At 40.4% G+C, this 27,580-nt stretch overlaps 1 protein-coding gene across 6 annotated transcripts in view; it reads left to right on the forward strand.

Annotated features, from left to right (window-relative positions):
• The window catches only part of PTPDC1 (protein tyrosine phosphatase domain containing 1), a 74,299-nt gene that overhangs the window by 24,673 nt on the left and 22,046 nt on the right, over nucleotides 1-27,580 (forward strand). For all 6 annotated transcript variants that reach the window (XM_070795158.1, XM_070795154.1, XM_070795157.1 and 3 more), the window contains one exon: nucleotides 2,047-2,134. In XM_070795158.1, coding sequence (XP_070651259.1) covers nucleotides 2,053-2,134 — 82 coding nt within the window. In that variant the 5' untranslated portion in view covers nucleotides 2,047-2,052. The remainder of the gene's footprint in view (nucleotides 1-2,046; nucleotides 2,135-27,580) is intronic.

The following is a 27,580-nucleotide window of genomic DNA, read 5'->3' on the forward strand; positions in this document are numbered from 1 at the left end:
TGCTTCATAACTCCTCATCTACCGAACAACAATTCTGACTGCTCTAAAAATCCCATGGTTCTAAAATGGTGATAATTGTTTTTTGGGGGTCAAAATATGTTTTAAAGGTCCAGAATTTTGAAAAGTAATATGGTAAAAATATTGTAAATCTGATCTTAGTGGGTATTCTTTTAAATTAAATTTTTGCTAATGAGTTTCCTGGAACAACTTGTTCCATTAGTCCATTGACTTCTTGTCTTTGTCTAATATTTGTTTGAAATATTATGTACATTATAAATTTCATATTAGTATGATACCAGATTTGTGATATGAATATTGCAGGAATTTCTTTTATCTTTCATGGTAGAGTACATCTATGATTTTAATTTCTGTATTTCTTTTGAAGGGAGACCGTTTCATCAAGTAGGACTTGAAAATTTTATACCTATTGAACATATAAAACTTGATTTTAGAAATAAAATTTTAGTGAATTTGAAATTGTCAGAGGGTCACTGAAATTTGTGAAGTGTTTTTTTTTTTTTTTTTCCACAAAAATAAATGCTCCAAGGAAAATATTAAGACTGTATTTAATTACCACCTGGGGCTTCCCTGGTGGCTCAGACGGTAAAGCGTCTGCCTACAATGCGGGAGACCCGGGTTCAATCCCTGGGTCAGGAAGATCCCCTGGAGAAGGAAACGGTAACCCACTCCAGTATTCATGCCTGGAAAATCCCATGGACTGAGGAGCCTGGTGGGCTATAATCCATGGGGTCGCAAAGAGTTGGACACGACTGAGTGACTTCTGTGTGTGTGTGTGTTAATTACCACTTAGTTTACTGGTGCCAAAATTTTCAACAGATTTTTAAAGCATTTTTTAAAAATTAACAATCACATAAAAATTAGTCTTTGATCCCCTAGTCATTGATGCTCAAACAATAAACATGGCTTTTCAAAGAAAAATATTAAGATCGTTATTTAGGAAAAAAAATTTAGTACTGTATGTGACTTTCTGCTGTATCGCCATTAACTCTCCCCTTCTAGAAAATTCCAAGTTTCTAATCATGGCTTTCTGGTGACCAGCCCCCATCCAGGAGCCATCCAGTAGCCCACCTAGAGTTAAGAGTTACCCCATTAGAACTAGAACAAAGAGTCTCCTAAAGTCCTTATCACTTAGGAATTTACAGGTGTCTAGTTGCTCTGTGTCAGGAACCAGGGAGCAGAAATCAATATGTGTTTTGTTTATTTCACAATCTGACACATAATAGGGGCTTCAGAAAAGTGATGATTTTTGCTTTTTGACACGTTAAAAGATTTACTTAACTTTCCTCAGTGGAAACCATAGCAACACAATGGTTACTTAGCCATATAATTTACCATGAGATAGATGAATACTGTTAACTGTAAAGTCATAAATTCAGTAACTCTCACTGAATTGAATTAGTAAAGAAGGAGGGATTCTGTTTAATTGCGTAGTGTACCATCCTGTCCACAATAAATGTTACCCCTTGAGCCTAGTTCAAGTACAAATTCCTTTTTTAAGCATTACACCTGCCCTCAAATTGGGCAGCCCTCTTGCTTGTCCCAGACTGCCTTGTGACACTTAGCACGTTAGCATTATTTGTGTCTACATCTTATCTTCCCAACAGTCTATAAATGTACAGGAAGAGTAGGTCTTATTTTTTTCTATCATTTCCTTACAGTCTAGCACAACACTGTCCAGTAGAATATTATATGAGCTACATATTCAAATTTGGATTCTCCAGTAACAACAAAAAGAATCAGAAAAATAATTTTAATAATTTATTTAACCTAATATATTTTAAAATATTTAAATGTAAAATCAGTATAAAAAATTAAATGTTTTACATTTTTTGTGCCATTCTCCAAAATCTTATAGTTTATATCTATAGCATATCTCAGATCTATACTAGCCACAGTTTAAATGCTCAGTAACCACTTAGCTAATGACTGCTGTATTAGACAGTAGAAGACTAGCACATTTTAGGTGATTAGCAAATAAATATTCCATAGGCAAAACTTCAAAAAGTAATCTTTTCTCTCCAACAGACTACCATGGCTGCAGGAGCCTTGCCTCAAAATGAACAACCATATTCTACATTGGCGAATAACAGTGGATATGCTGCAAACATGAAAGGTAATAGTTCTTTTTTTTTCTTATTAATTTATACTTTATTTTATTTTTTCTTAAATTTATTTTTTAATTGGAGGAAAATTGCTTTATAATCTTGTGTTGGTTTCTGCCATACAACAACTTGAATAAGCCATAATTATACATAAATTGGAGAAGGCAGTGGCACCCCACTCCAGTACTCTTGCCTGGAAAATCCCATGGATGGAGGAGCCTGGTAGGCTGCAGACCATGGGGTCTCGAAGAGTCGGACACGACTGAGCGACTTCACTTTCATTTTTCCCTTTCATGCATTGGAGAAGGAAATGGCAACCCACTCCAGTGTTCTTGCCTGGAGAATCCCAGGGACGGGGGAGCCTGGTGGGCTGCCGTCTATGGGGTCGCATAGAGTCGGACACGACTGATGCGACTTAGCAGCAGCAGCAGCAGCAGCATACATATATCACCTCCCTCTTGAGCCTCCCTCCCCTCCCCCATCCCACCCTACCAGGTCATCCAGAGCACTGGGCTGGGCTCTCTGTGTTCTATAGCAACTTCCACCAGCTATGTGTTTTACCCATGATACTGTATATATGTCAATGCTACTGTCTCCATTCGTCCCACCCTCTTCTTCCCCACTATCTCCACAAGTCCATTCTCTACATCTGTGTCTCCATTACTCCCATGCAGATAGGTTCATCAGTATCATTTTTCTAAATTCTGTATATATACATTTACTATATGATATGTACTGACTTACTTCACTCTGTATAACAAGCTCTAAGTTCATCTACCTCACTACCACTAACTCAAATTCATGACCCTATGGACTATATATATAGTCCATGGAATTCTCCAGGCCAGAATACTGGAGTGGGTAGCCGTTCCCAACTCCAGGGGATCTTCCCAACCCAGGGATTGAACCCAGGTCTCATACATTGCAGGCAGATTCTTTACCAGCTGAGCTGCCAGGGAAGCTCATTTATTTTTATGGCTTAATAATCCATTGTATATATGTACATCTTCTTTATCCATTCATCTGTTGATGGACATCTAGGTTCCTTCTGTGTCCTGGCTATTGTAAGTAGTGTTGCAATGAACACTGGGTTATGTGTGTCTTTTTGAATTGTGGTTTTATCAGGGTATATCCCCAGTAGTGGGAGTGCTGCGTTATATGGTAGATTTATTCCTAGCTTCTTAAGAAATCTCCATAATGGCTGTATCAGTTTACTTTTCCACCAGCTTTGCAGGAGGGTTCCCTTTTCTGCATATCCTCTCTAACATTTAAGGTTTGTAGACTTTTTGATAATGACCATTCTGATTGGTTTTTGCCAAGAGAATGCACTGGTCATAGCAAACACCCTCTTCCAACAACGCAAGAGAAGACTACACATGGACATCACCAGATGGACAATACTGAAATCAGATTGATTCTATTATTTTCAGCCAAAGTTTCAGAAGCTCTATACAGTCAGCAAAAACAAGACCTGGAGCTGAGTGTGGCTCAGATCTTGAACTTCTTATTGCCAGATTCAGACCTAAATTGAAGAAAGAAGGTAAAACCACTAGACCATTCACATATGACCTAAATCAAATTCCTTACGATTATCCAGTGGAAGTGACAAATAGATTCAGGGGATTAGATCTGTTAGGCAGAGTGCCTGAAGAACTATCGACGGAGGTTCGTGACATTGTACAGGAGGCAGTGATCAAGACCATCCCCAGGAAAAAGAAATGGGCAGTGGTTGTCTGAGGAGGCATTATAAATAGCTGAGAAAAGAAGAGAAGCAAAAGGCAAAGGAGAAAAGGAAAGATATACCCATTTGCATTACTTTGTCAAGAAAGGTCTATGTAGTCAAGGCTGTGTTTTTACAGTGGTCATGTATGGATGTGAGAGTTGGACTATAAAGAAAGCTGAGTGCTGAAGAATTGATGCTTTGAACTGTGGTGTTGGAGAAGACTTTTGAGAGTCCCTTGGACTGCAAGGAGATCCAACCAGTCTATCCTAAAGGAGATCAGTCCTGGGTGTCCATTGGAAGGACTGATGTTGAAGCTGAAACTCCAATACTTTGGCCACCTGATGTCATGAGCTGACTCATTTGAAAAGACCCTGATGCTGGGAAAGATTGAGGGCAGGAGGAGAAGGGGATGACAGAGGATGAGATGGTTGGATGGTGTCACCGACTCAATGGACATGGGTTTGGGTGGCCTCTGGGAGTTGGTGATGGACAGGGAGGCCTGGTGTGCTGCACTTCATGGGGTTGCAAAGAGTCAGACACAACTGAGCAACTGAACTGAACTGAACTGAACGCAGAGTTCCAAAGAATAGCAAGGAGAGATAGAAAGATTTCTTCAGTGATCAATGCAAAGAAATAGAGGAAAGCAATAGAATGGGAAAGACTAGAGATCTCTTCAAGAAATTAGAGATACCAAGGGAACATTTCATGCAAAGATGGGCTCAATAAAGGACAGAAATGGTATGGACCTAACAGAAGCAGAAGATATGAAGAAGAGGTGGCAGGAATACACAGAGAAAGTATACAAAAAAGGTCTTCCTGACCCAGATAATCATGATAGTGTGATCATTCACCTAGAGCCAGACATGCTGGAATGTGAAGTCAAATGGGCCTTAGGAAGCATCACTACAAACAAAGCTAGTGGAGGTAATTGAATTCCAGTTGAAGTATTTCAAATCCTAAAAGAAGATTCTGTGAAAGTACTGCATTCAATATGCCAGCAAATTTGGAAAACTCAGCAGTGGCCACAGAACTGGAAAATGTCAGTTTTCATTCCAATCCCTAAGACGGACAATGCCAAAGAATGCTCAAACTACCACACAGTTGCACTCATCTCACATGCTAGTAAAGTAATGTTCAAAATTCTCTAAGCCAGGTTTCAACAATGTGTGAACTGCAAACTTCCATATGTTCAAGCTGGATTTAGAAAAGGCAGAGGAACCAGAGATCAAATTTCCAACATCCGTTGGATCATCAAAGAAGCAAGAGAGTTCCAGAAAAACATCTATTTCTGCTTTATTGACTATGCCAAAGCCTTTGACTGTGTGGATCACAACAAACTCTGGAAAATCCTGAAAGAGATGGGAATACCAGACCACCTGACCTGCCTCTTGAGAAACCTATATGTAGGCCAGGAAGCAACAGTTAGGACTGGACATGGCACAACAGCCCAGTTCCAAATAGGGAAAGGAGTACGTCAAGGCTGTATATTGTCACCCTGCTTATTTAACTTATATGTAGAGTATATCATGAGAAATGCTGGGCTGGATGAAGCACAATCTGGAATCAAGATTGCCGGGAGAACTATCAATAACCTCAGATATGCAGATGACACCACCCTTATGGCAGAAAGTGAAGAAGAACTAAAAAGCCTCTTGATGAAAGTGAAAGAGGAGAGTGAAAAAGTTGGCTTATAGCTCAACATTCAGAAAACTAAGATGATGGCATCCAGCCCCATCACTTCATGGTAAATAGATGGGGACACAATGGAAACCGTGAGAGACTTTATTTTTTTGGGCTTCAAAATTACTGCAGATGGTGATTGCAGCCCTGAAATTAAAAGATGCTTGCTCCTTGGAAGAAAAGTTATAAGCAACCTAGACAACATATTAAAAAGTAGAGACATTACTTTGCCAAACAAGGTCCATCTAATCAAGGCTATGGTTTTTCCAGTAGTCATGTGTGGATGTGAGAGTTGGCTTTAAAGAAAGCTGAGCAACAAAGAATTGATGCTTTTGAACTGTGGTGTTGGAGAAGACTCTTGAGAGTCCCTTGGACTGCAAGGAGATCCAACCAGTCCATCCTAACAGAAATCAGTCCTGAATATTCATTGGAAGGACTGATGTTGAAGCTGAAACTCCAATACTTTGGCCACCTGATGTGAAGAACTGACTCATTTGAAAAGACCCTGATGCTGGGAAAGATTGAGGGCAGGAGGAGAAGGGGACGACAGAGAATGAGATGGTTGGATGGCGTCACTGACTCATTGGACATGAGTTTGAGTAAGCTCTGGGAGTTGGTGATGGACAGGGAGGCCTGGTGTGCAGCAGTCCATGGGGTCGCAAAGAGTCGGACGTGACTGAGCGACTGAACTGAAGTGATTCTGACTGGTATTAGAAGATACCTCACTGTAGTTTTGCTTTACATTTCTCTAATAATAAGCCATTTTGAGCATCTTTCATGTGTTTATCGGAGAAGGCAACGGCACCCCACTCCAATACTTTTACCTAGAAAATCCCATGGACGGAGGAGCCTGGTAGGCTGCAGTCCATGGGGTTGTGAAGAGTCGGACACAACTGAGCAACTTCACTTTCACTTTTCACTTTCATGCATTGGAGGAGGAAATGGCAACCCACTCCAGTGTTCTTGCCTGGAGAATCCCAGGGACGGGGAAGCCTGCTGGGCTGCTGTCTATGGGGTCGCACAGAGTCGGACACGACTGAAGTGACTTAGCAGCAGCAGCAGCATGTGTTTATAGGCCATCTGTATGTCTTCTTTGGAGAAATACCTGTTTAGGTCTTTTGCCCATTTTTTGTTTAGGTTGTTTATTTTTCTGATATTGAGCTGTCATGAGCTGCTTATATGTCTTAGAAATTAATCCTTTATCAGTTGCTTCATTTGCAGTTATTTTCCCATTCTACATGTTGTCTTTTCATCATTTTTGTAGTTTCGCTTGCTGAGTGAGTGCTTGATTATTTAGAAGTGTTTTGTTTAGCCTCTATTTGTTTGTGTTTTTTACACCTTTTTTTTCCTTGTAATTGATATCTAATCTTATACCCTTATGTAAGTGTTGTTACCATTGATGTGGGGATTTAAAGTCCCTTAGTATTTCTGTGATACTGTAAATTTCTTCCTTTATGTATATTCATATTTGCTTTATGTATTTAGGTGCTCCTATGTTGAGTACATATATTTACAATTTGTAAATCTTCTTCTTCGTTTGTTCCCTGGATCATTGTGTGCTTTGTTGTAACAGTGTAAGTATTGCTACTCCAGCTTTCTTTTGATTTCCATTTTCCTGAAATAACTTTTCCTGTCCCATTTTAGTCTGTACGTGTCTCTAGATCTCAAGTGAGTCTCTTGTAGGCATCATATTTATGGAACTTGTTTTTGTTTCCACTCAGGGACTCTGTGTCTTTTGCTTGGAGCATTCAGTCAGTTTACATTTAACTTTTAAATTAAAAGTTAGCTTTTAGCTTTTGCTTGTCTGTAAAACTCTTGATTTCTACATCAAATCTGAACAAGAGCCTTGCTGAGCATTCTTGGTTGTAGGTTTTTCCCTTTCATCACATTAAGTACTTCCTGCCACTCCTTTTTGGCCTGCAGAATTTCTGCTAAAAAATCAGCTGATAAACTTATGAGAGTTCCTTTGTATATAACTTGTTGCTTTTTCCTTGCTACTTTTAATATTCTCTCTTTAACTTGTGTCATTTTGATTGCAAGATGTCTTGCTTGGTGTTTTCCTCTGGAATAATCCTGGTGGGACTCTGCACTTCTTAGACTTGAGTGAATGTTTTCCTTTCCCAGGTTAGGAAAGTTTTCAGCTATTATATCTTCAGGTATCGTCTCAGGCCTTTTCTCTCTCTGTCTTCTTCTGGGACCTCTATAATGCAAATATCATTGCACTTGATGTTGTCTCAGAGATCTCTTTAATTGCCGTCTTTTCTTTTTATTCTTTTTTCTGTTCAGAGCCAGTGATTTCCACCATTTGTCTTCTAGCTTGCTGATCCATTCCTCTGTATCATTTAGTCTGCTATTAAATTCTTTTAGTGTACATTTCAACTACTACATTCTTTAACTGTGTTTGGTCACTCTTTATATTTTTTAAGACTTTGTTTAAAAACTTCTGACTTATCACTCTGTGCATACATTCTTCTCCCAAGTTCTTCCATCATCTTTAGGATTGCTCCTCTGAACTATTTCTTGAGTAGATTGACTGTCTCCACTTTACTTAGTTTTTCTTCTGGAGTTTTATCTTGTTCCTTCATCTGGAACATTTTCCTTTGCCATCTCACTTTGTGTAAGTTGTTATTTGTATTTTCATGTATGTGGTAAGTTAGTTATGTTTCTTGACCTGTGAGAAGTGGCCTGTGGGAGATGTCCTATGTGTCTCAGCAGTACATTTGTCTCTTGTCATCTAAGCTAGATGCTCTAGGGTTTCTCCCTGAGATGGGTGTGTGGGTTCTTCTGTTATGGGGGCTATATGTACAGTCTTGTAGGCTTTATTGGCCCCTAGCCCATTTGGCTTTCAGACCCCGCATTGTCCAAATGCTGCTGGTTGCTGTTTAGCAAGACAGCACAAGGTCTGGTCACAAGGCAGCTGGCTACAGAACCCTAGGGAGCCTCATGGCTAGTGCTGGCTCACTGGTGGCAGAAACCAGGTCCCGAAGACTCCAGGGCTGTTGCTTGGCCACTGGTTGTTAAAGCCAGATCCTGTGGTTAGTGCTGGTCTACTGGTAGGCAGAGCCAGTTCCTGGAGTCCGATTATAGGACCAGGGATCCCAGAACTTGCTTCAGGTAGTTGGTGGTAGGGGTGGGCGGGTTGGTTCCTGGACTTGGTTATGGAGTCTGAGATGTCCTGAAGCTTGTGTTGGCCTGGTAGTGGACACAGCCAGAGCCCAGCTGCTCCCAAGGTACGATCTGGCCTTCTGTGAGTGTCCTGGATCTGCAAGCTGCAGGATTATTGTTTCCTTTGATCTGGTGTCTGCTCCTTGTGGTAAGTGAAGCTATTCTAGAGACTAGTGCAGGCTTCCTGGGGGGAAGGCCTGGTGCCTGCCTACTGGTGGGTGAAGCTGGGTCCTGGCCCAATGGTGGGAAGGGCCATGTCAGGGGCATATTTTAGAGGTGGCTGTGGGCTCAGGAAGTCTTTGGAAAGCCTGTCTGCTTAGGAGTGTTCTGTGTCCCTCCACAGTTAGTTGTTTGGCCTGAGGTAGCCCAGCTCTAGTCCGTACAGGCTGTTGGATGAAGCCCGTTTTACCACTAGTCAGCCAATATGGCAGCTACCAACAGTAGTATTCACCTGGAAGAATGTTGCCAAGTGTGACTGCCAAAGAGGGTCAACTACAGCTGCCCTGACCTCTGCAGGAGATTCACCATGACCAGCAGGTGGATCTGGCTCAGGCTCTTGTCAAATGACTAGTTTTGCCCTGGATCTTGGTGTGTGTGATTTTATGTGTTTCCCTTAAGAGTAAAGTCTCTTTTCCCACAGTTCTTTGGGGCTCCTGAAATGCCCCACTGGTGTTCGAAACCAAATGCTCTGGAGGGTTATCATACAGGGCTGTGGAGCCCCATGTAGGATTTAGAACACTTACTCACTCTGCAGTATAGTTACTCTCCAGTTGGTGGGTCATCCACCTGTGCTCAGTTGGCTTCAGTCATGTCCAACTCCTTGCAACCCCATGGATCATAGCATTCCAGGCTCCTCTGTCCATGGGATTTCCCCTGCAAGAATGCTGGAGTGGGTTGCCATGTCCTCCTCCAGGATCATCCACCTGTGGTATGCAATTTGATTATATTTTGAGTCCACCCATCCCACCCATCTCTTGGTTCTGTCTCTGTTTTTAGTTGTAGAAGATCATTTCTGGTAGGTTCCAGTCTTTTTCATCCATGCTTTTTCTGCATATAGTTATGATTTTGGTGTGTTCATGAGAGGAGGTAGGCTCAGGGTCTTTCTACTCTGCCATCTTGGCCACTCTCTCCTTAGTCTTTTAAGGAGCAATGTTGAAAACAATGTTTGTCTCCTTCATTTTCCTCTTAAATTATCTGGCTGTTCCTCTCATCAAGCACCTGCTTGCAGTTCGATCTTTCATTTCATTCTTCTGTTACTCATCAGTGTCACTTATAAAGCCCATTCAGAGGCATGCTAGCCCTTCTTCTCTGTCTTTTTCTCTCTGTCATGGCCTTACAGTTCTGATTCTTACAAAGCTTCCCAGGAAAGGAAAGGTGATGTTACTCAAACTCTTACTGCCACACTCACCCTCTCTCTTTCCTACTGTTGAAAGCTCTGAGCTGGAAGTACAACCCGATTTCCTGCCACTTTGGCATCACTGGTCTTGCTACTACCACTAGCAGTTAACCAAGAAACATGTTGAATAATTTTTCTTGGCAGTACCCCTTGTATGATTTTCTTACTGCCTACTTTGGATTTTGCTCAAGTTCATTTTAGTGCTCCTGTTTAGGGATCTTGGAAGGATTTTCCCCTTCTGAGTATGGATTTGATAATATAAGAAGAAGTTAAGAAATAAAGGTCTAAAGGTATTGGAGTTAAATGCTTGCTGGGAATAATTGGTTCGTGAAGTTGGTTATGCTTCTTATTAGAATCTATCCACTCCACCAGAGAGAGCTGTCTTTCATCAAGAAAACCAATGTTTTGCACTTCTGACCTTGTCTACCTGAAACTGTCACAACATTGTTAATTGGCTATACTCCAATATAAAATAAAAAGCTTTAAAAGTAAATTCCAGATCTTTATAGATCCTCCATCTGTCTGTGCTGTGTCTGACTCTAAAGGGACTAATACTTCTGATAACTACCATCTGTGGACAACTTCTATGTGCCAGACTTAACTACATATTCATCTCCCTGATTTTAGAAAGAAGAGGTATCTAAAACAAATGCTTTCATAATGGTGTCAGTTTGTTGCTTCTCTGGTAGAGGGGTTTTCCCCTATGTACTTTACAGTTAATGAATGTAAGAATTCGATTAGCCTTTTTCCCTTTCTTCAATTGGAACGTTATGTCTTAGTTGGTGTTTCTCACTTGGGATTCTCTTGGCTTTTGAGGCAAAGCAACTCTTGATTGTACAGGAGAGCCCTTAGCATTGAAGACATTTAGTATCTTTGCCCTCATCTAGTACTGTCCCTAGGTCACATGACTATCAAAAAATCATATACATTTCCAAATGTCCCCAGGAAGGTTGTAACCCCTATTGTCATCCACTCACTAAGCTGATTTTTACCTTTCCAAAAGCATTTTTTTTTTTAAATAAAATCTTCCTTATTGTGTAAGTGTACCTAATTTTTAATTAGGAAAAATTAGAAAAACTTTTAAAAACTTTATATGTAACTTTCCTAAAGTGCATCTCATTTATGAAGACAGTCAGTTATACATTATTAAGTTAACATTGGGATAAGGCTAGTATATTTTTTAAATGTTGACTAATAGGTGATGAGAAATTCTAACTAAGGGGTATATAAATAAAATACTTAAATGATTTTTAAAGGAAAATTAGAAATTCAGTAAATATTGAATTAGCTTTGGAATTAAACAATCTTGGTTCTACTACTTTTGGAGGGGAAAACTTATTTTGGGGAAATTTCAAATATTCCCAGAAGTATACAGAGTACAATAAAGATTTCCAGGTGGGTACCACCCACCTGCCATGGAGGTACCATCCCCTAAGGAGGTACCATCCCCTAAGTAGGTATCATCACCCAACTTTAACCTATCAGGTCACTATCTTCCTCCACTCATTTCCCCTACCTCCATATTACTTCATTTGATTCATTAACTGTATATCATCATTGCAATAACTAAAAAAGTTAACAATAGTCTCTTAGATATCTAAACATTGCTAAGATTTCTACTTGTCTCATAGATGTATCTTTAAATTGAGATCCAGCAGTATATGTGATTTCATACATCATACATGATTGAGATATATCTTACATCTCTTTTAAATTTGGATTTCCCACAATCTCTTTTTCCTTACACTTTATTTATTGAGGAAATCAGATTTTTTACTCTGTAGATTTTGCCATAAACTATATTTTGCTGATTATATCCTAATACTATTTACTATAAATTGAATTGATAGAAAGATGTAGAGTCTATAGTCAGGTTTTTTTATTGGCATGATATTTCACAGAAGGTGCTATATTCTTTCATCAGAATTCTCATGTTGTCAGATTGTCCCTCTTCTTATAATGTCATTTCTTTTATTTTGAAATCATTTCCAACATACAGAAAAGCACAAAAAATTTTCTATGTATTTTTCAACCGGAGACCCTCATTCAGATTTTATCAACTGTCTGTAATATCTTTTAGTACCAAAAGGTTACTTGTCATGTTTTTTCAACTTCTTTTAGTGACCATAATTAGTCCTTTCTTGACCTTTATGAAGATTACAGGCTAGTTATTTTGCAGTGTGTTTCTCAGTTTGAGTTTGTCTACTGTTTCATCATAAGATTGAAATTTTTGGCAGAAATATCACAGAAGTGATTCTGTGCTTTTTGTATTCTCCATCCTGTCAAGCAATTCAAGATACCATTTTGTCATAAAACTGGAAATGTTAAGTTTGATCACATCAGTAAAGTTGTATCTGCCAAAGATTTACCTATTATACATTATTCTTTTTCCCAACATTTTATGGAGAGATCCACTGAGACCTTGTATATATCCTGGTCCTCATCCAGCTTTTACTCAGTAGTTTCAGCTTTTAATTACTACTATCACAGATAACTGAATGGAGATTTTCTAATTCCTTCTTTCCTTTGGCATTTCTTAGTTAGCATTCTGCTGTGAGGAAGAACTTTCCCTTAGCTTTTATTTGTTTAGTTATTTCAGTGTAGATTACTACTTTGTTCAGTGGAATATCATCCTTTACTATCATTTGTTTGGTGCTCAAATATGATACTATAATCTTTGGCAACTTATGTTAGTGTATGTATATATGCATGTATGTGTATACACTTGTAGTTACTTTTGTTTTTATCTATGCATATTGAAAACCATGGATTCATATTGGTACTTCATATTCTAATCCAACACTATACCATCATTCTAGTTTTGCCTGTTTTTATGTTTACAATTTTTTTCTCCAAGAGTGAGAAACCTGGCTCTTATTATCCCCAATATGTTTGCTTATTTATTCAGCCCTCGTTTTCATAACCAGTCTCCCAGACCTGCTCAGCCATCATCTAGTTTAGCTCTTTTTTTTTCACATGGGGCCTACATCCTGCCAGATCGTGTATCATATGCTATTAGATATGCTATTAGATATCTTCCTGTGTTAGCTCTGACCTCTGCTAAATCACCCTCACTTAGCCTGCCTTGTGACTTTTTTCTTTGATTGTATATACATTTTTAATTAAAATATTGAGATAATTAAGTACTAGCATGCAGTTGTAAGAAATAGTACAAAAATATCTCATTTACCCTTTACTCAGTTTCTACCAACAGTAACCATCTTACAAAATATAGTACTATTTCACAGACAGTATACTGACATTGTTATAGTCAAGATACAGGACAGTTCCATCAATACAAAGATTCCTTCTGGTGCCCATTTATAGCCAAACCCACTTCCACCCATGACTTTTGGCATAGGTCTCTTTGGGTGTGTCCTCTTTAAGCTTCATTTGACCAAGGCCAGTCTTTGAGGTTTGTTCTTATCCTTTTTTGAGGGCTTACCTTTCTCAGCATGGAACCTCTGGAACAAAGGAGATGGGCTTAGGGCAGTCAGGGGTCCAGTATTTTCAGTGTACTTTGTTGAAAACTATAGAATATTGCTGAAAAAAAATTAAAGATTTAAATAAATGAAAAGACATGCTGTGTTCATGATTTGGAAGAATTGCTAAGATGTCAGTACAACCCAACAGAATCTACAGATTCAATGCAGTCACTATCAGAAATCCCAATGATTTCTTTGCAGAAATAGAAAAATTCACCCCAAAATCTGCATGGACTATTGAAAGACCCCCAAATTACCAAATAATCTTGAAAAACAAGAACAAAGTTTAAGAACTTGCATCTTGACTTCAAAACTTACTACAAAGATACAGTAGTTAAAATGGTGTGGTATTGGCATACAGAAAGACATACAAACAAATGGAATGGAAAAGCTATCCCAGGAGAAAAAACCTTGCAAATGTGGTCAGTGATTTTTGACAAGGGTGCCAAGGCTATTCAGTGGGAAAAAAATAATCTTTTTATCAGTTAGTAGTGAGAAAACTGTGTGCACATGCAAAAAAAAAAAAAAAATGATGTTGGACTCTTACCTTCTACCATGTATGAAAATTAACTCAAAAAATCTGAGAGAAAACAAGATGGCAGAGTAGAAGGACATGGAGCTTACCTCTTCCCACAAATACCTCAAAAATACATCTACATTTAGAGTAATTCTCACTGAATACCTACTGAATGCAGGCAGAAGATCTCATACAACCCCAACTGCAAGAAAGATCAACATATAAAATGAGAGAAAAAAATGATAATTGAGATGAGACCTGTGCCCCTTGGAGGGAACTATGAAAAAGGAATGGTTCCCTCATCCTGGGAACCTCCTTCATCATCTGAAAAGTCAGCTGGGACAGATAGGGAGCTTCAGAAGCTCAGAAGAGAGTGTGCCAGCAGGCTTGTGGCAGACAGGGCAGAGAAAGACCAGCACAGATGGTCCTTGCCAACTTGCTACACTTCCGAGCCCAAATCATGGCCCTGCTGATGAGTGCAGTGGTGAGTGCTGCAACTTGAGCTTCAACAGACAGACCCAGGGACAGGACTTGGTTTGGCTATGTGGAGATAGCCTAAAAGGCCTGAAATATGATCTGGGGATGTGTGTTCAAGATGGAACCCAGGTCTGCCATAGGAGCACCATTGTCAATGAGCTTGTAAAGGGAGGGGCATGGCCCGCCAGTAGTAGCTTTGGTCTCAGTGTGCTAACAGCAGGAGTGATTTTGCTGCTACAAGATTTAGGAGCATGCAGGTGCCAGCAGGTTGCCCACATGTGGAAGCGGCTGAAATCTGAGCCAGTTACCAGTGCAAGTGGATGCAAGGCATAGCTTTGGCGGGTTTTGAAGCCTGCAACTTTGTGGGGGCAATGACTGAGGGACATCCATGCTGACTACTGGCAGTCCTACTGCTGAGGTGAGTCAAATATGAGCAGCAGCAGACTTCGTGGCTGCACACACATGGAAGTAGCACCAAAATCTGAGCCAATTACCAGCTTTCCCACCGTGGAAGTGGGGCCAAAGACAGTGCCTCCAATAGTGTACTTCGTGGGTGCATACACTGGGTGGCAGTTTACATCACTAAGCACAGTGGACAAGTCCTGGAGAGGAATATGCAGCAGCTTCTTTCCTACAAGGAGTAGTCTAATCCCGACTACCTCACACTGCATTCTAGAACTGGATCTGGAGGCTTCTATTCCTACAACTGAGGAGCAAATCCTGCCCCCAACAGAGCTGTGACTATCAAAGAACAAGGACTTTGACTTTGACAAGCCCCAACATTGACTGCAGGCTCTGGTCACCATAACACCAAACACACACACCCTCCTCTCCCAAGAAGATAATGGCTGGGACACCCTGAGGAAAGACATGGCAGGCATCCATACCAAATATAGCCCATGCACCAAAATACTGAATACATGCATGCTGAACAGGAGCACTCCCACATAAAAACAGATAAAGGCCCAATATCACTGATGAACATAGATGCAAAAATCCCCAACAAAATTCTAGCAAACAGAATCCAACAACATATTAAAAAGATCATACATCATGACAAAGTGGGCTTTATTCCAGGGATGCAAGGATTCAATATTTGCAAATTAGTCAATGTGATACACCATATTAACAAATTGAAAGATTAAAACTAATGATTATCTCAATAGATGCAGAGAAAGCCTTTGCCAAATTCAATACCCATTTATGATAAAAACTTCCCAGAAAGCAGGTATAGAAGGAACATGCCTCAACAGAATAAAAGCCATAAACGACAAACCCACAGAAAACTTTATCCTCGATGGTGAAAAATTGAAAGAATTTCTTCTAAAATCAGGAACAAGACAAGGGTGCTCACTCTCCCCACTATAATTCAACATAGTTTTGGAAGTCCTAGCTACAGCAATCAGAGAAGAAAAAGAAAGAAAAGGAATCCAGATTGGAAAGGAAGTAAAACTCTCACTGCAGATGACATGATCGTCTACTTAGAAAACCCTAAAGACACCACCAGAAAATTACTAGAGCTAATCAGTGAATATACTAAAGTTGCAGGATATAAAATTAATACACAGAAATCCCTTGCATTTCTATACACTAAGAAAATAGAAAAATTAAGGAAACAATCCCATTTACCATTGCAACAGAAAGAATAAAATACTTAGGAATAAATTTACCTAAAGAAACAAAAGACCTATATATAGAAACTATAAAAGAAATAAAAAAATGATACAAATATATGGAGAAATATACCATGTTTGTGGATTTGAAGAATCAATATAGTGAAAATGAGTATAGTACCCAAAGCCATCTATAGATTCAATACAATCCCTATCAAGTTACCAACAGTATTTTTCACAAAACTAGAACAAATAATTTCACAACTTGTATGGAAACACAGAAAACCTTGAGCAGCCAAAGCAATCTTGAGAAAGAAGAATAGAACTGGAGGAATCAACCTGCCTGACTTCAGACTATACTACAAAGCTACAGTCATCAAGACAGTATAGTACTGACACAAAGACAGAAATATAGATCAGTGGAACAAAATAGAAAGCCCAGAGATAAATCCACGCACTTATGGACACCTTAGGTGCTGGAGTGGCAAGCAGCGGCTGTGCGGCGCTGGAGCGGCGAGTGGCGGCTGCGCGGCGCTGGAGCAGCTGAGAGGAGATACCCCACGTCCAAGATCAGGAGCAGCGGCTGTGAGGAGATACCCCATGTCCAAGTCAGAGAAACCCCAGTAAGATGATAGGTGCTGGAGCAGCTGTGAGGAGATACCCCACGTCCCAGATCAGGAGCAGCGGCTGTGAGGAGATACCTCATGTCCAAGTCAGAGAAACCCCAGTAAGACGATAGGTGCTGGAGCAGCTGTGAGGAGATACCCCAAGTCCAAGGGCAAAAGAGAGAAGCCCCAGCAAGATGTGGCGAATTATGTTTAGAATCAAACCCCATTCCTGCCAGAGATGCTAAGAGGGCTCAAACAAATCTTGTTTGCACCAGGACCCAGGGACCCCACAGAGACTGAGACAGAACTGTGCTTGAGCATCTTCTGTGGGGGTAAGGGTCAGCAGTGGACTGCCACAGGGACAGGGGCTCTGGGTGCAGCAGACTTGGGTATGGCATAAACCCTCTTGCAGGAGTTCACCATTAACCCCACCATAGAGCTGCCAGAACTTACACAGGACTGGGAAATAGGTACTTGGAGGGCACAAACAGAACATTGTGCACCAGGACCCAGGAGAAAGGAGCAATGACCCCACAAGAGTCTGACCCAGACTTGCCTGTGAGTTTCCAGGAGTCTCCAGTGGAGGTGTGTGGCCTGCTGCAAGGTTTGGCACACTGAGTTTAGCAGTCCATGCATGGCATCTTTTGAAGGAAGTCACCATTATCTTCATTACCTCCACCATGGTTTGGCCCCAGGTAAATAGCAAGAGAGTTCCAGAAAAACACCTATTTCTGCTTTATTGACTATGCCAAAGACTTTGACTATGTAGATCCCAATAAACTGTGGAAAATTCTGAAAGAGATGGGAATACCCGACACCTGACCTGCCTCTTGAGAAACCTGTATGCAGGTCAGGAAGCAACAGTTAGAACTGGACATGGAACAACAGACTGGTTCCAAATAGGAAAAGGAGTACGTCAAGGCTGTATATTGTCACCCTGCTTATTTAACTTATATGTAGAGTACATCATGAGAAACACTGGGCTGGAAGAAGCACAAGCTGGAATCAAGATTGCCGGGAGAAATATCAATAACCTGAGATATGCAGATGACACCACCCTTATGGCAGAAAGTGAAGAGGAACTAAAAAGTCCCTTGAGGAAAGTGAAAGTGGAGAGTGAAAAAGTTGGCTTAAAGCTCAACATTCAGAAAACGAAAATCATGGCATCTGGTCCCATCACTTAATGGGAAATAGATGGGGAAACAGTATCAGACTTTCTTTTTGGGGCTCCAAAATCACTGCAGATGGTGATTGCAGCCATGAAATTAAAAGACGCTTACTCCTTGGAAGGAAAGTTATGACCACTCTAGATAGCATATTCAAAAGCAGAGACATTACTTTGCCAACAAAGATCCCTCTAGTCAAGGATATGTTTTTTCTAGTGGTCATGTATGGATGTGACAGATGGACTGTGAAGAAAGCTGAGCACCGAGGAATTGATGCTTTTGAACTGTGGTGTTGGAGAAGACTCTTGAGAGTCCCTTGGAGTGCAAGGAGGTCCAACCAGTCCATCCTGAAGGAGAGCAGTCCTGGGTGTTCATTGGAAGGACTGATGCTAAAGCTGACACTCCAATACTTTGGCCACCTCATGCAAAGAGTTGACTCATTGGGAAAGACCCTGATGCTGGGAGGGATTGGGGACAGGAGGAGAAGGGGACGACAGAGGATGAGATGGCTGGATGGCATCACTGACTCGATGGACATGAGTTTGAATGAACTCCGGGAGTTGGTGATGGACAGGGAGGCCTGGCGTACTGCAATTCATGGGGTCGCAAAGAGTTGGACAGGACTGAGTGACTGAACTGAACTGAACTGAACTAAATAGCAGGGAGGGAACACAGTTCCACCCATCAACAGAAAATTGGATTAAAGATTTACTGAGCATGGCCCCGCCCTTCAGAACCAGACCCAGTTTCCCCCTCAGTCACTCTTTCCCATCATCCCAAGCTTCCATAAGCCTCTTATCCTTCTCCATCAGAGGGAAGACAGACTGAAAACCACAATCACAGAAAACTAACCAATCTAATCACATGAACCACAGCCATATCTAACTCAATGAAACTATGAACCATGCCCTGTAAGGCCACCCAAAACAGACGGGTCATGGTGGAAAGTTCTGACAAAATGTGGTCCACTGGAGAAGGTAATGACAAACACTTCAGTATTCTTGCCTTGAGAACCCCATGAACAGTATGAAAAGGCAAAAATATATGACACTGAAAGATGAACTCCCCAGGTGGGTAAGTGCCCAATATGCTACTGGAGATCAGTGGAGAAGTAACTCCAGAAAGAATGAAGAGAGAGAGCCAAAGAAAAAACAGCACCCAGTTGTGGGATGTGACTGGTGATGGAAGCAAGTTCCAATGCTGTAAAGAACAGTATTGCATAGGAACCTGGAATATTAGGTCCATGAATCAAGGCAAATTGGAAGCGGTCAGACAGGAGATGGCAAGAATGAACGTCAACATTTTAGGAATCAGTGAACTAATATGGACTAGAACAGGTGAATTTAACTCAGATGACCATTATGTCTACTACTGTGGGAAAGAATCCCTTAGAAGAAATGGAGTAGCCATCGTAGTCAACAAAAGATCTGATATGCAGTACTTGGATGCAATCTTAAAAACAATAGAATGATCTCTGTTTGTTTCTAAGGCAGATCGTTCAATATCACGATAATCCAAGTCTATGCCCTGACCAGTAATACTGAAGAAGCTGAAGTTGAATGGCTCTATGAAGACCTACAAGACATTTTAGAACTAACACCTCAAAACTTTGTCCTTTTCATTATAGGGGACTAGAATGCAAGTAGGAAGTCAAGAAACACCTGGAGTAACAGGCAAATTTGGCCTTGGTGTACAGAATGAAGCAGGGCAAAGGCTAATAGAGTTTTGCCAAGAGAATGCACTGGTCATAGCAAACACCCTCTTCCAACAACACAAGAGAAGACTCTGCACATGGACATTACCAGATGTTCAACATCAAAATCAGATTGAAAATATTCTTTGCATTCAAAGATGGAGAAGCTCTATACAGTCAGCAAAAACAAGACCAGGAGCTGACTGTGGCTCAGATCATGAACTTCTTATTGCCAAATTCAGACATCAATTGAAGAAAGTAGGGAAGACCACTAGACCATTCAGGTATGACCTAAATCAAAACCCTTAATGATTATACAGTGAAAGTGAGAAATAGATTTAAGGGACTAGATCTGATAGAGTGCCTGATGCACTGTGGACAGAGGTTCATGACATTGTACAGGAGACAAGCATCAACACCATCCCCAAGAAAAAGAAGTGCAAAAAAGCAAAATGGCTGTCTGAGGAGGGCTTATAAATAGCTGTGAAAAGAAGAGAAGCAAAAAACAAAGGAGAAAAGGAAAGATATACCATTTGAATGCAGAGTTCCAAAGAATAGCAAGGAGAGATAAGAAAGCCTTCTTCAGTGATCAGTGCAAAGAAATAGAGGAAAACAGTAGAATGTGAAAGACTAGAGGTCTCTTCAAGACAATTAGAGATACCAAGGGAACATTTCATGCAAAGATGGGCACAATAAAGGACAGAAATGGGATGGACCTAACAGAAGCAGAAGATATTAAGAGGTGGCAAAAATACATAGAAGAACTGTACAAAAAAGGTCTTCATGACCCAGATAATCACAATGGTATGATCACTCCTCTAGAACCAGACATCCCGAAATATGAAGTCAAGTGGGCCTTAGGAAGCATCACTATGAACAAAGCTAGTGGAGGAGGTGGAATTCCAGTTGAGCTATTTCAAATCCTAAAAGATGATGCTGTGAAAGTGCTGCATTCCATATGCCAGCAAATTTGGAAAACTCAGCAGTGGCCACAGGACTGGAAAAGGTCAGTTTTCATTCCAATCCCTAAGACGGACAATGCCAAAGAATGCTCAAACTGCCACACGATTGCACTCATCTCACATGCTAGCAAAGTAATGCTCAAAATTCTCCAAGCCAGGCTTCAACAATACGTGAACCGTGAACTTCCAGATGTTCAAGCTGGATTTAGAAAAGGCAGAGGAACCAGAGATCACATTGCCAACATCCACTGGATCATTGGAAAAGCAAGAGAGTTCCAGAAGAACATCTATTTCTACCTTATTGACTATGCCAAAGCCTTTGACTGTGTGGATCACAACAAACTCTGGAAAATCCTGAAAGAGATGGGAATACCAGACCACCTGATCTGCCTCCTGAGAAATCTGTATGCAAGTCAGGAAGCAGCAGTTAGAACTGGACATGGAACAACAGACTGGTTCCAGATTGGGAAAAGAGTATGTCAAGTCTGTATACTGTCACCCTGCTTGTTTAACTTATATGCACAGTACATCATGTGAAACACTGGGCTGGATGAAGCACACACTGCAATCAAGATTGCTGGGAGAAATATCAATAACCTCAGATATGCAGATGACACCACCCTTGTGGCAGAGAGTGGAGAAGAACTAAAGAGCCTCTTGATGAAAATGAAAGAGGAGAGTGAAAATGTTGGCTTAAGGCTCAACATTCAGAAAACTAAGATCATGACATCCAGTCCCATCACTTCACGGCAAATAGATAGGAAACAGTGGAAACAGTGTCAGACTTTATTTTTTGAGGGGCTCCAAAATCACTGCAGATGGTGATTGCAGTCATGAAATTAAAAGACACTCCTTGGCAGGAAAGTAATGACCAACCTAGACAGCATATTAAAAAGCAGAGATGTTCCTTCGCCAACAAAGGTCTGTCTAGTCAAGGCTATAGTTTTTCCAGTAGTCATGTATGGATGTGAGAGTTGGACTATAAAGAAAGCTGAGAACTGAAGAATTGATGCTTTTGAGCTATGGTGTTGGAGAAGACTCTTGAGAGTCCCTTGGAGTACAAGGAGATCCAACCAGTCCATCCTAAAGGAGATCAGTCCTGAGTGTTCATTGGAAGGACTGATGCTGAAGCTGAAACTCCAATACTTTGGCCACCTCATGCAAAGAGTTGACTCATTGAAAAAGACTCTGATGCTGGGAAAGATTGAAGACAGGAGAAAAAAGGGATGACAGAGGATGAGGTGGTTCGATGGCATCACCAACTCAATGGACATGAGTTTGAGGAAACTCTGGGAGTTGATGGTGGACAGGGAGGCCAGGAGTACAGCAGTCCATGGGGTCGCAAACAGTCGGATATGACTGAGCAATTGAACAGAAATGATGGACACCTTATCTTTGACAAAGAAGGCAAAAATATACAATGGAGAGAAGACAATCTCTTTAACAAGTGCTGGCACAATGGTCCACTACCTGTAAAAGAATGAAGTTAGAACACTTTCTAACACCATTCTCAAAAATAAACTCAAAATGGATTAAAGATCTACAAGTAAGACCAGAAGCTATAAAACACTTAGAGGAAAACATGCAGAACACTCTCTGAGATAAATCATAGCAAGATCCTCTATGACCCACCTCCCAGAGTAATGGAAATAAAACAAAAATAAAAAAATGGGACCCAATTAAACTTAAAAGCTTTTGCACAATGAAGGAAACTATAAGCAAGGTGAAAAGGCAGCCTTCAGAATGGGAGAAATAGTAGCAAATGAAACAGCTGACAAATAATTAATCTCCAAAGTATATAAGCAGCTCATACAGCTCAATGCAACCCAATCAAAAAATGGGCCAAAGAACTAAACAGATATTTCTCTAAAGAAGACATACAAATGGCTAACAAACATATCACTCACTATCAGAGAAATGCAAATCAACACCACAATGAGGTAGCATCTCACGCTGGACAGAATGGACAGAACTACAAAAGTGCTGGATAGGGTTTGGAGAAAAGGGAACCCTCTTATACTATTGGTGATAATGCAAACTAGTACAGCCACCATGGAGAACAGTGTTGAGATTCCTTAAAAAACTAGAAATAGAACTGCCATGTGACCCAGCAATCCCACTGCTGGGCATAGACACCAAGGAAACAAGAATTGCAAGAGAGACATGTACCTCAGTGTTCACTGCAGCACTGTTTACAATAGCTGGGACATGAAGCAACCTAGATGTACATCAGCAGATGATGGATAAGGATGTGTGGTATGTATACACAATGAAATATTACTCAACTGTAAAAAAGAACGCATTTGAGTCAGTTCTAATGAGGTGGATGAAACTGGAGTCTATTACAGAAAGTGAAGTAAGAAGGAGAAACAGAAAGAGAAACACCAATACAGTATATTAACGCATATATATGGAATTTAGAAAGACAGTAATGATGACTCTATATGCAAGACAGCAAAAGAGACAGATGCAAAGAACAGACTTTTCGACGTGGGAGAAGGCAAGGGTGAGACAATTTGAGACAGTATGTATATTGAAACATGTATATTACCATATGTAAAACAGGTGACCAGTGCAAGTTCAATGCATGAAGCAGGGCACTCAAAGCTGGTGTTTTGGGACAACCCAGAGGGATGGGGTGGGGAGGGAAGTGGGTTGGGGGTTCAGGATGGGGAGACACATGTACACCTGTGGCTGATTCATGTTGATGTATGGCAAAATGCACCACAATATTGTAAAGTAATTAGCCTCCAAAGAAAATAAATAAAATTTTTTTAAAAGAGCAAATTAATTCTGAAGAATGAATTAGTGAGCTGGAAGATAGAATAATGGAAATCACCCAATCACAGTTAGCAGACAAAAGGACAAATGAAAAGAAAAAATAAAACCAACATATTTGACCTATGGGATGCCAATTTAGGAGAAGGCAATGGCAACCCACTCCAGTGTTCTTGCCTGGAAAATCCCATGGACGGAGGAGCCTGGTAGGCTGCAGTACATGGGGTTGCTAGGAGTCGGGCACGACTGAGCAACTTCACTTTCACTTTTCACTTTCATGCATTGGAGGAGGAAATGGCAACCCACTCCAGTGTTCTTGCCTGGAGAATCCCAGAGACGGGGAGCTTGGTGGGCTACCATCTATGGGGTCACACAGAGTCGGACACGACTGAAGCAACTTAGCAGCAGCAGCAGCAGATGCCAATTTACACATAATAGGGATTCCTGAGGGAGAAGAAAGAGATAAGGGGATTGAAAATTCATTTGAAAAAATTATTGTTGAAAACTCGCTAAATCGAAAGGGGGAAAATATCTAGGTACAGGAAGTAAGTTCAGTTCAGTCGCTCAGTTGTGTCCGACCTTTTCGACCCTATGAATTACAGCACACCAGGCCTCCCTGTCCATCTCCAACTCCAAGAGTTCACTCAAACTCAACGTTCGTCGAGTCAGTGATGCCATCCAGTCATCTCATCCTCTGTTGTCCCCTTCTCCTCCTGCCCCCAATCCCTCCCAGCATCCGGGTCTTTTCCAGTGAGCCAACTCTTTGCATGAGGTGGCCAAAGTACTGGAGTTTCAGCTTTAGCATCATTCCTTCCAAAGAAATCCCAGGGCTGATCTCCTTCAGAATGGACTGGTTGGATCTCCTTGCAGTCCAAGGGACTCTCAAGAGTCTTCTCCAACACCACAGTTCAAAAGCATCAATTCTTCGGCGCTCAGCCTTCTTCACAGTCCAACTCTCACATCCATACATGACCACTGGAAAAACCATAGCCTTGACTAGATGGACATTTGTTGGCAAAGTAATGTCTCTGCTTTTGAATATGCTATCTAGGTTGGTCATAACTTTCCTTCCAAGGAGTAAGCGTCTTTTAATTTCATGGCTGCAGTCACCATCTGCAGTGATTTTTGAGCCCCCCAAAATAAAGTCTGACACTGTTTCCACATCTATTTCCCATGAAGTGATGGGACCAGATGCCATGATCTTCGTTTTCTAAATGTTGAGCTTTAAGCCAACTTTTTCACTCTCCACTTTCACTTTCATCAAGAGGCTTTTGAGTTCCTCTTCACTTTCTGCCATAAGGGTGGTGTCATCTGCATATCTGAGGTTATTGATATTTCTCCTGGCAATCTTGATTCCAGCTTGTTTCTTCAAGTCCAGCGTTTCTCATGATGTACTCTGCATATGAGTTAAATAAGCAGGGTGACAATATACAGCCTTGACGAACTCCTTTTCCTATTTGGAACAAGTCTGTTGTTCATGTCCAGTTCTAACTGTTGCTTCCTGACCTGCATACAAATTTCTCTAGAGGCAGATCAGGTGGTCTGGTATTCCCATCTCTTTCATAATTTTCCACAGTTTATTGTGATCCACACAGTCAAAGGCTTTGGCATAGTGGGCAACTAATAATATATCAATTATAATTTTCTGATTTGGGGGAATTTTGGAGAATTTTTTATGGGAAATGTACACTAACTTATTTAGAATAATGGAGCAGCATATCTGAAGCTTATTCTCAAATGGTTCAATAAAAAAAAATTCTTTGTATTATACTTAAAACTTTTCTATAAGTTTGAGATGCATCAAAAAGTAAAATCCTTTCCAAATATTTTTAAAATTAAAATTAAATTGTTCAACTCTGTTGGATGTGTGCTAAGCAGTAAAAATAAGACAAAAACTATAAAAAGGACCATCAGAGACCTTAGCAAGAATGAAACAGGTCACAAATGAAAATAGCAAATGAAGTCAAATTTTCTTTTTAGAAGTTTATCTGTAAAGGGAAGGCAGGGGCTAGGGGGCTCTCTGAAGAAAGTGAATTATAGTGAAGGATCTGGAAACAATGACTATTAATGTTTGTAAAAATTAAGATTTGACTGCAATTGGGGGAGTCTTGGAGAAGTTCTGTCTTCAGATATTTGAAAACCTTGCAAGTCAGAGAGATGCTTTATTTTTCATTTTTAACTTGCCTGATAGCTCAGTTGGTAAAGAATCCACCTGCAATTCAGGAGACACTGGTTCAATTCCTGGGTCGGGAAGATCCCCTGGAGAAGGAATAGGCTACCCACTCCAGTATTCTGGCCTGGAGAATTCCATGGACTGTATAGTCTGTGAGGTTGCAAAAAGTCGGACACAACTGAGCGACTTTCATTTTCACAGGGGGGAACCAAGACCAGTGTTTACAGAGAATGGATTATGACTCAACAGTAGAAAATATCTTGAGCTGTCGAACAGTTGAATAGTTAACTGCCTTGTGAGAAATGAGCCTCCTGTCACAAAAAGTGGAATAAAAAAGAAGCTGAAAAGTCGGCGTTCTAGTCTAGTTCCTGGAAATGACTCCTTTATTGACTTAGGACTGAGACTACATAGATACGTGACTAAATGGACATGAGACTCTATGGACATGTGTTTGAGCAAGCTCCAGGAGATTGTGAAGGACGTAGAAGCTTGGCGTGCTGCAGTCTGTGGGGTTGGAAAGAGTCGGACATGACTGAGCAGCTGAACAAGAACAACAACAGCCTATCTCTGTGGCTGTCAGAAAAAAGTTTCTTTAGCTTTTAGGTGTCTATTGAAAATATGGCCCTTCATAAAATTGCTCTTGCTCTAAAACACTTCCATTTTATATAAAACATGAAAAATATTAGAAATTAAGTAGTCTTGTTGCTCCTTTGATTTAAAGAAAAGGCTTCACTTTTTCCTATTGATAATTTAAATATTAAAATGTTAGTCTGAACAATTCATCATTAGCAATCTATATGATTCATCCCAATTTAAAATTTTTAATTGGTTTTTGGATGTAATACAAAGTCTTACAGAGGTGTGAAACAAAAAATGTGAGTATTAGTAACTAAATTGATCCACAAAATGAATAAAATAACTTTTTAAAAATAATACACAAAAGAAAGACCAACTTGTACTAATTTGGTACAAGTTCTAATATGTTTTATTCCATGAATTAAAAGATAATCCCTTTAAAGTCATGGCATGATTGTTTTTTGGCAACATTCTGTGAACGAAAACATGGTTATGTGGAGGTATGGATTTCTGAGGTCACGGAGGTTGGCAAAATAGCTTATTAGAGACAGCATCTCTTGATATTTATTTTAATGCTGTGTTCCTCTCTGACCTCAGGAAAAACCTGTGATTTGCTAAAAAATATTACTCCTTTCTGCTTCTATAAAGTTAGTTGTTCAAACATGTAAAGACTCAAGTAAATAAAAATATGAGCCTTGCATACCAGTCATATCATCTCTAGTTTAATGAAGGAAAAAATAGAAATAAAAAATTTTAATCCTGAAAATATATAATACCTTATTTTTAAACAATGTAATTGATAATAGCCTAAATATTCAACAACTAAAGAATGACTGGGTAAATTATAATGCATCAAATTCTTGTGCATCCACTAAATGAAAATGAGAAGACTAAAGCAAAATGGGAAGGTGTTGGCTATGCTCCTTAGAAAAAGCAGGGGAAATTATTTGCAATTATGACTACAAATATGTAGAAAATCCATGTGTCTGTGGACAGATACTGAAAGGAAGATGAGTTTAGGGGTGGAATGAAAGGTACTCTTCCCTATTGTAATGTCATTTGGCATAAATAACTGATTTTTAAAGGTGGATTTAGCTATGAATTGGGCATTTTTTCAAGGAATAGTTTGGAGCATGCAATAGTGAGGTTGACAGTTCTGACATGTCTTGGGGAAGTGGAGGCCTCTGCCCTGTCTGTCGTGCCCACAGGTGAGGAGCACTCCAGTTCACCACCAGAGAGTGCCAGTGTATCCCAGCACCCCTGGGTGCCCCAGGTGAGTGAGCAAGGCAAGAATATGCTGAGAGGGAGGGCTGCAGTCACCTTTTGGATTCCTGTTTGCCTTCAACTCCACTTTACTGAAAGCCCAAACTCAGTGTCCCTGTCTGGTAACTGAGTCCACTAAGTGGTTGCATATTTATTTGAGGCCAGCCCAGTTCTTAACATTT

Source organism: Bos indicus, chromosome 8 (assembly GCF_029378745.1).
Source record: "Bos indicus isolate NIAB-ARS_2022 breed Sahiwal x Tharparkar chromosome 8, NIAB-ARS_B.indTharparkar_mat_pri_1.0, whole genome shotgun sequence".
NCBI lineage: Eukaryota > Metazoa > Chordata > Mammalia > Artiodactyla > Bovidae > Bos > Bos indicus.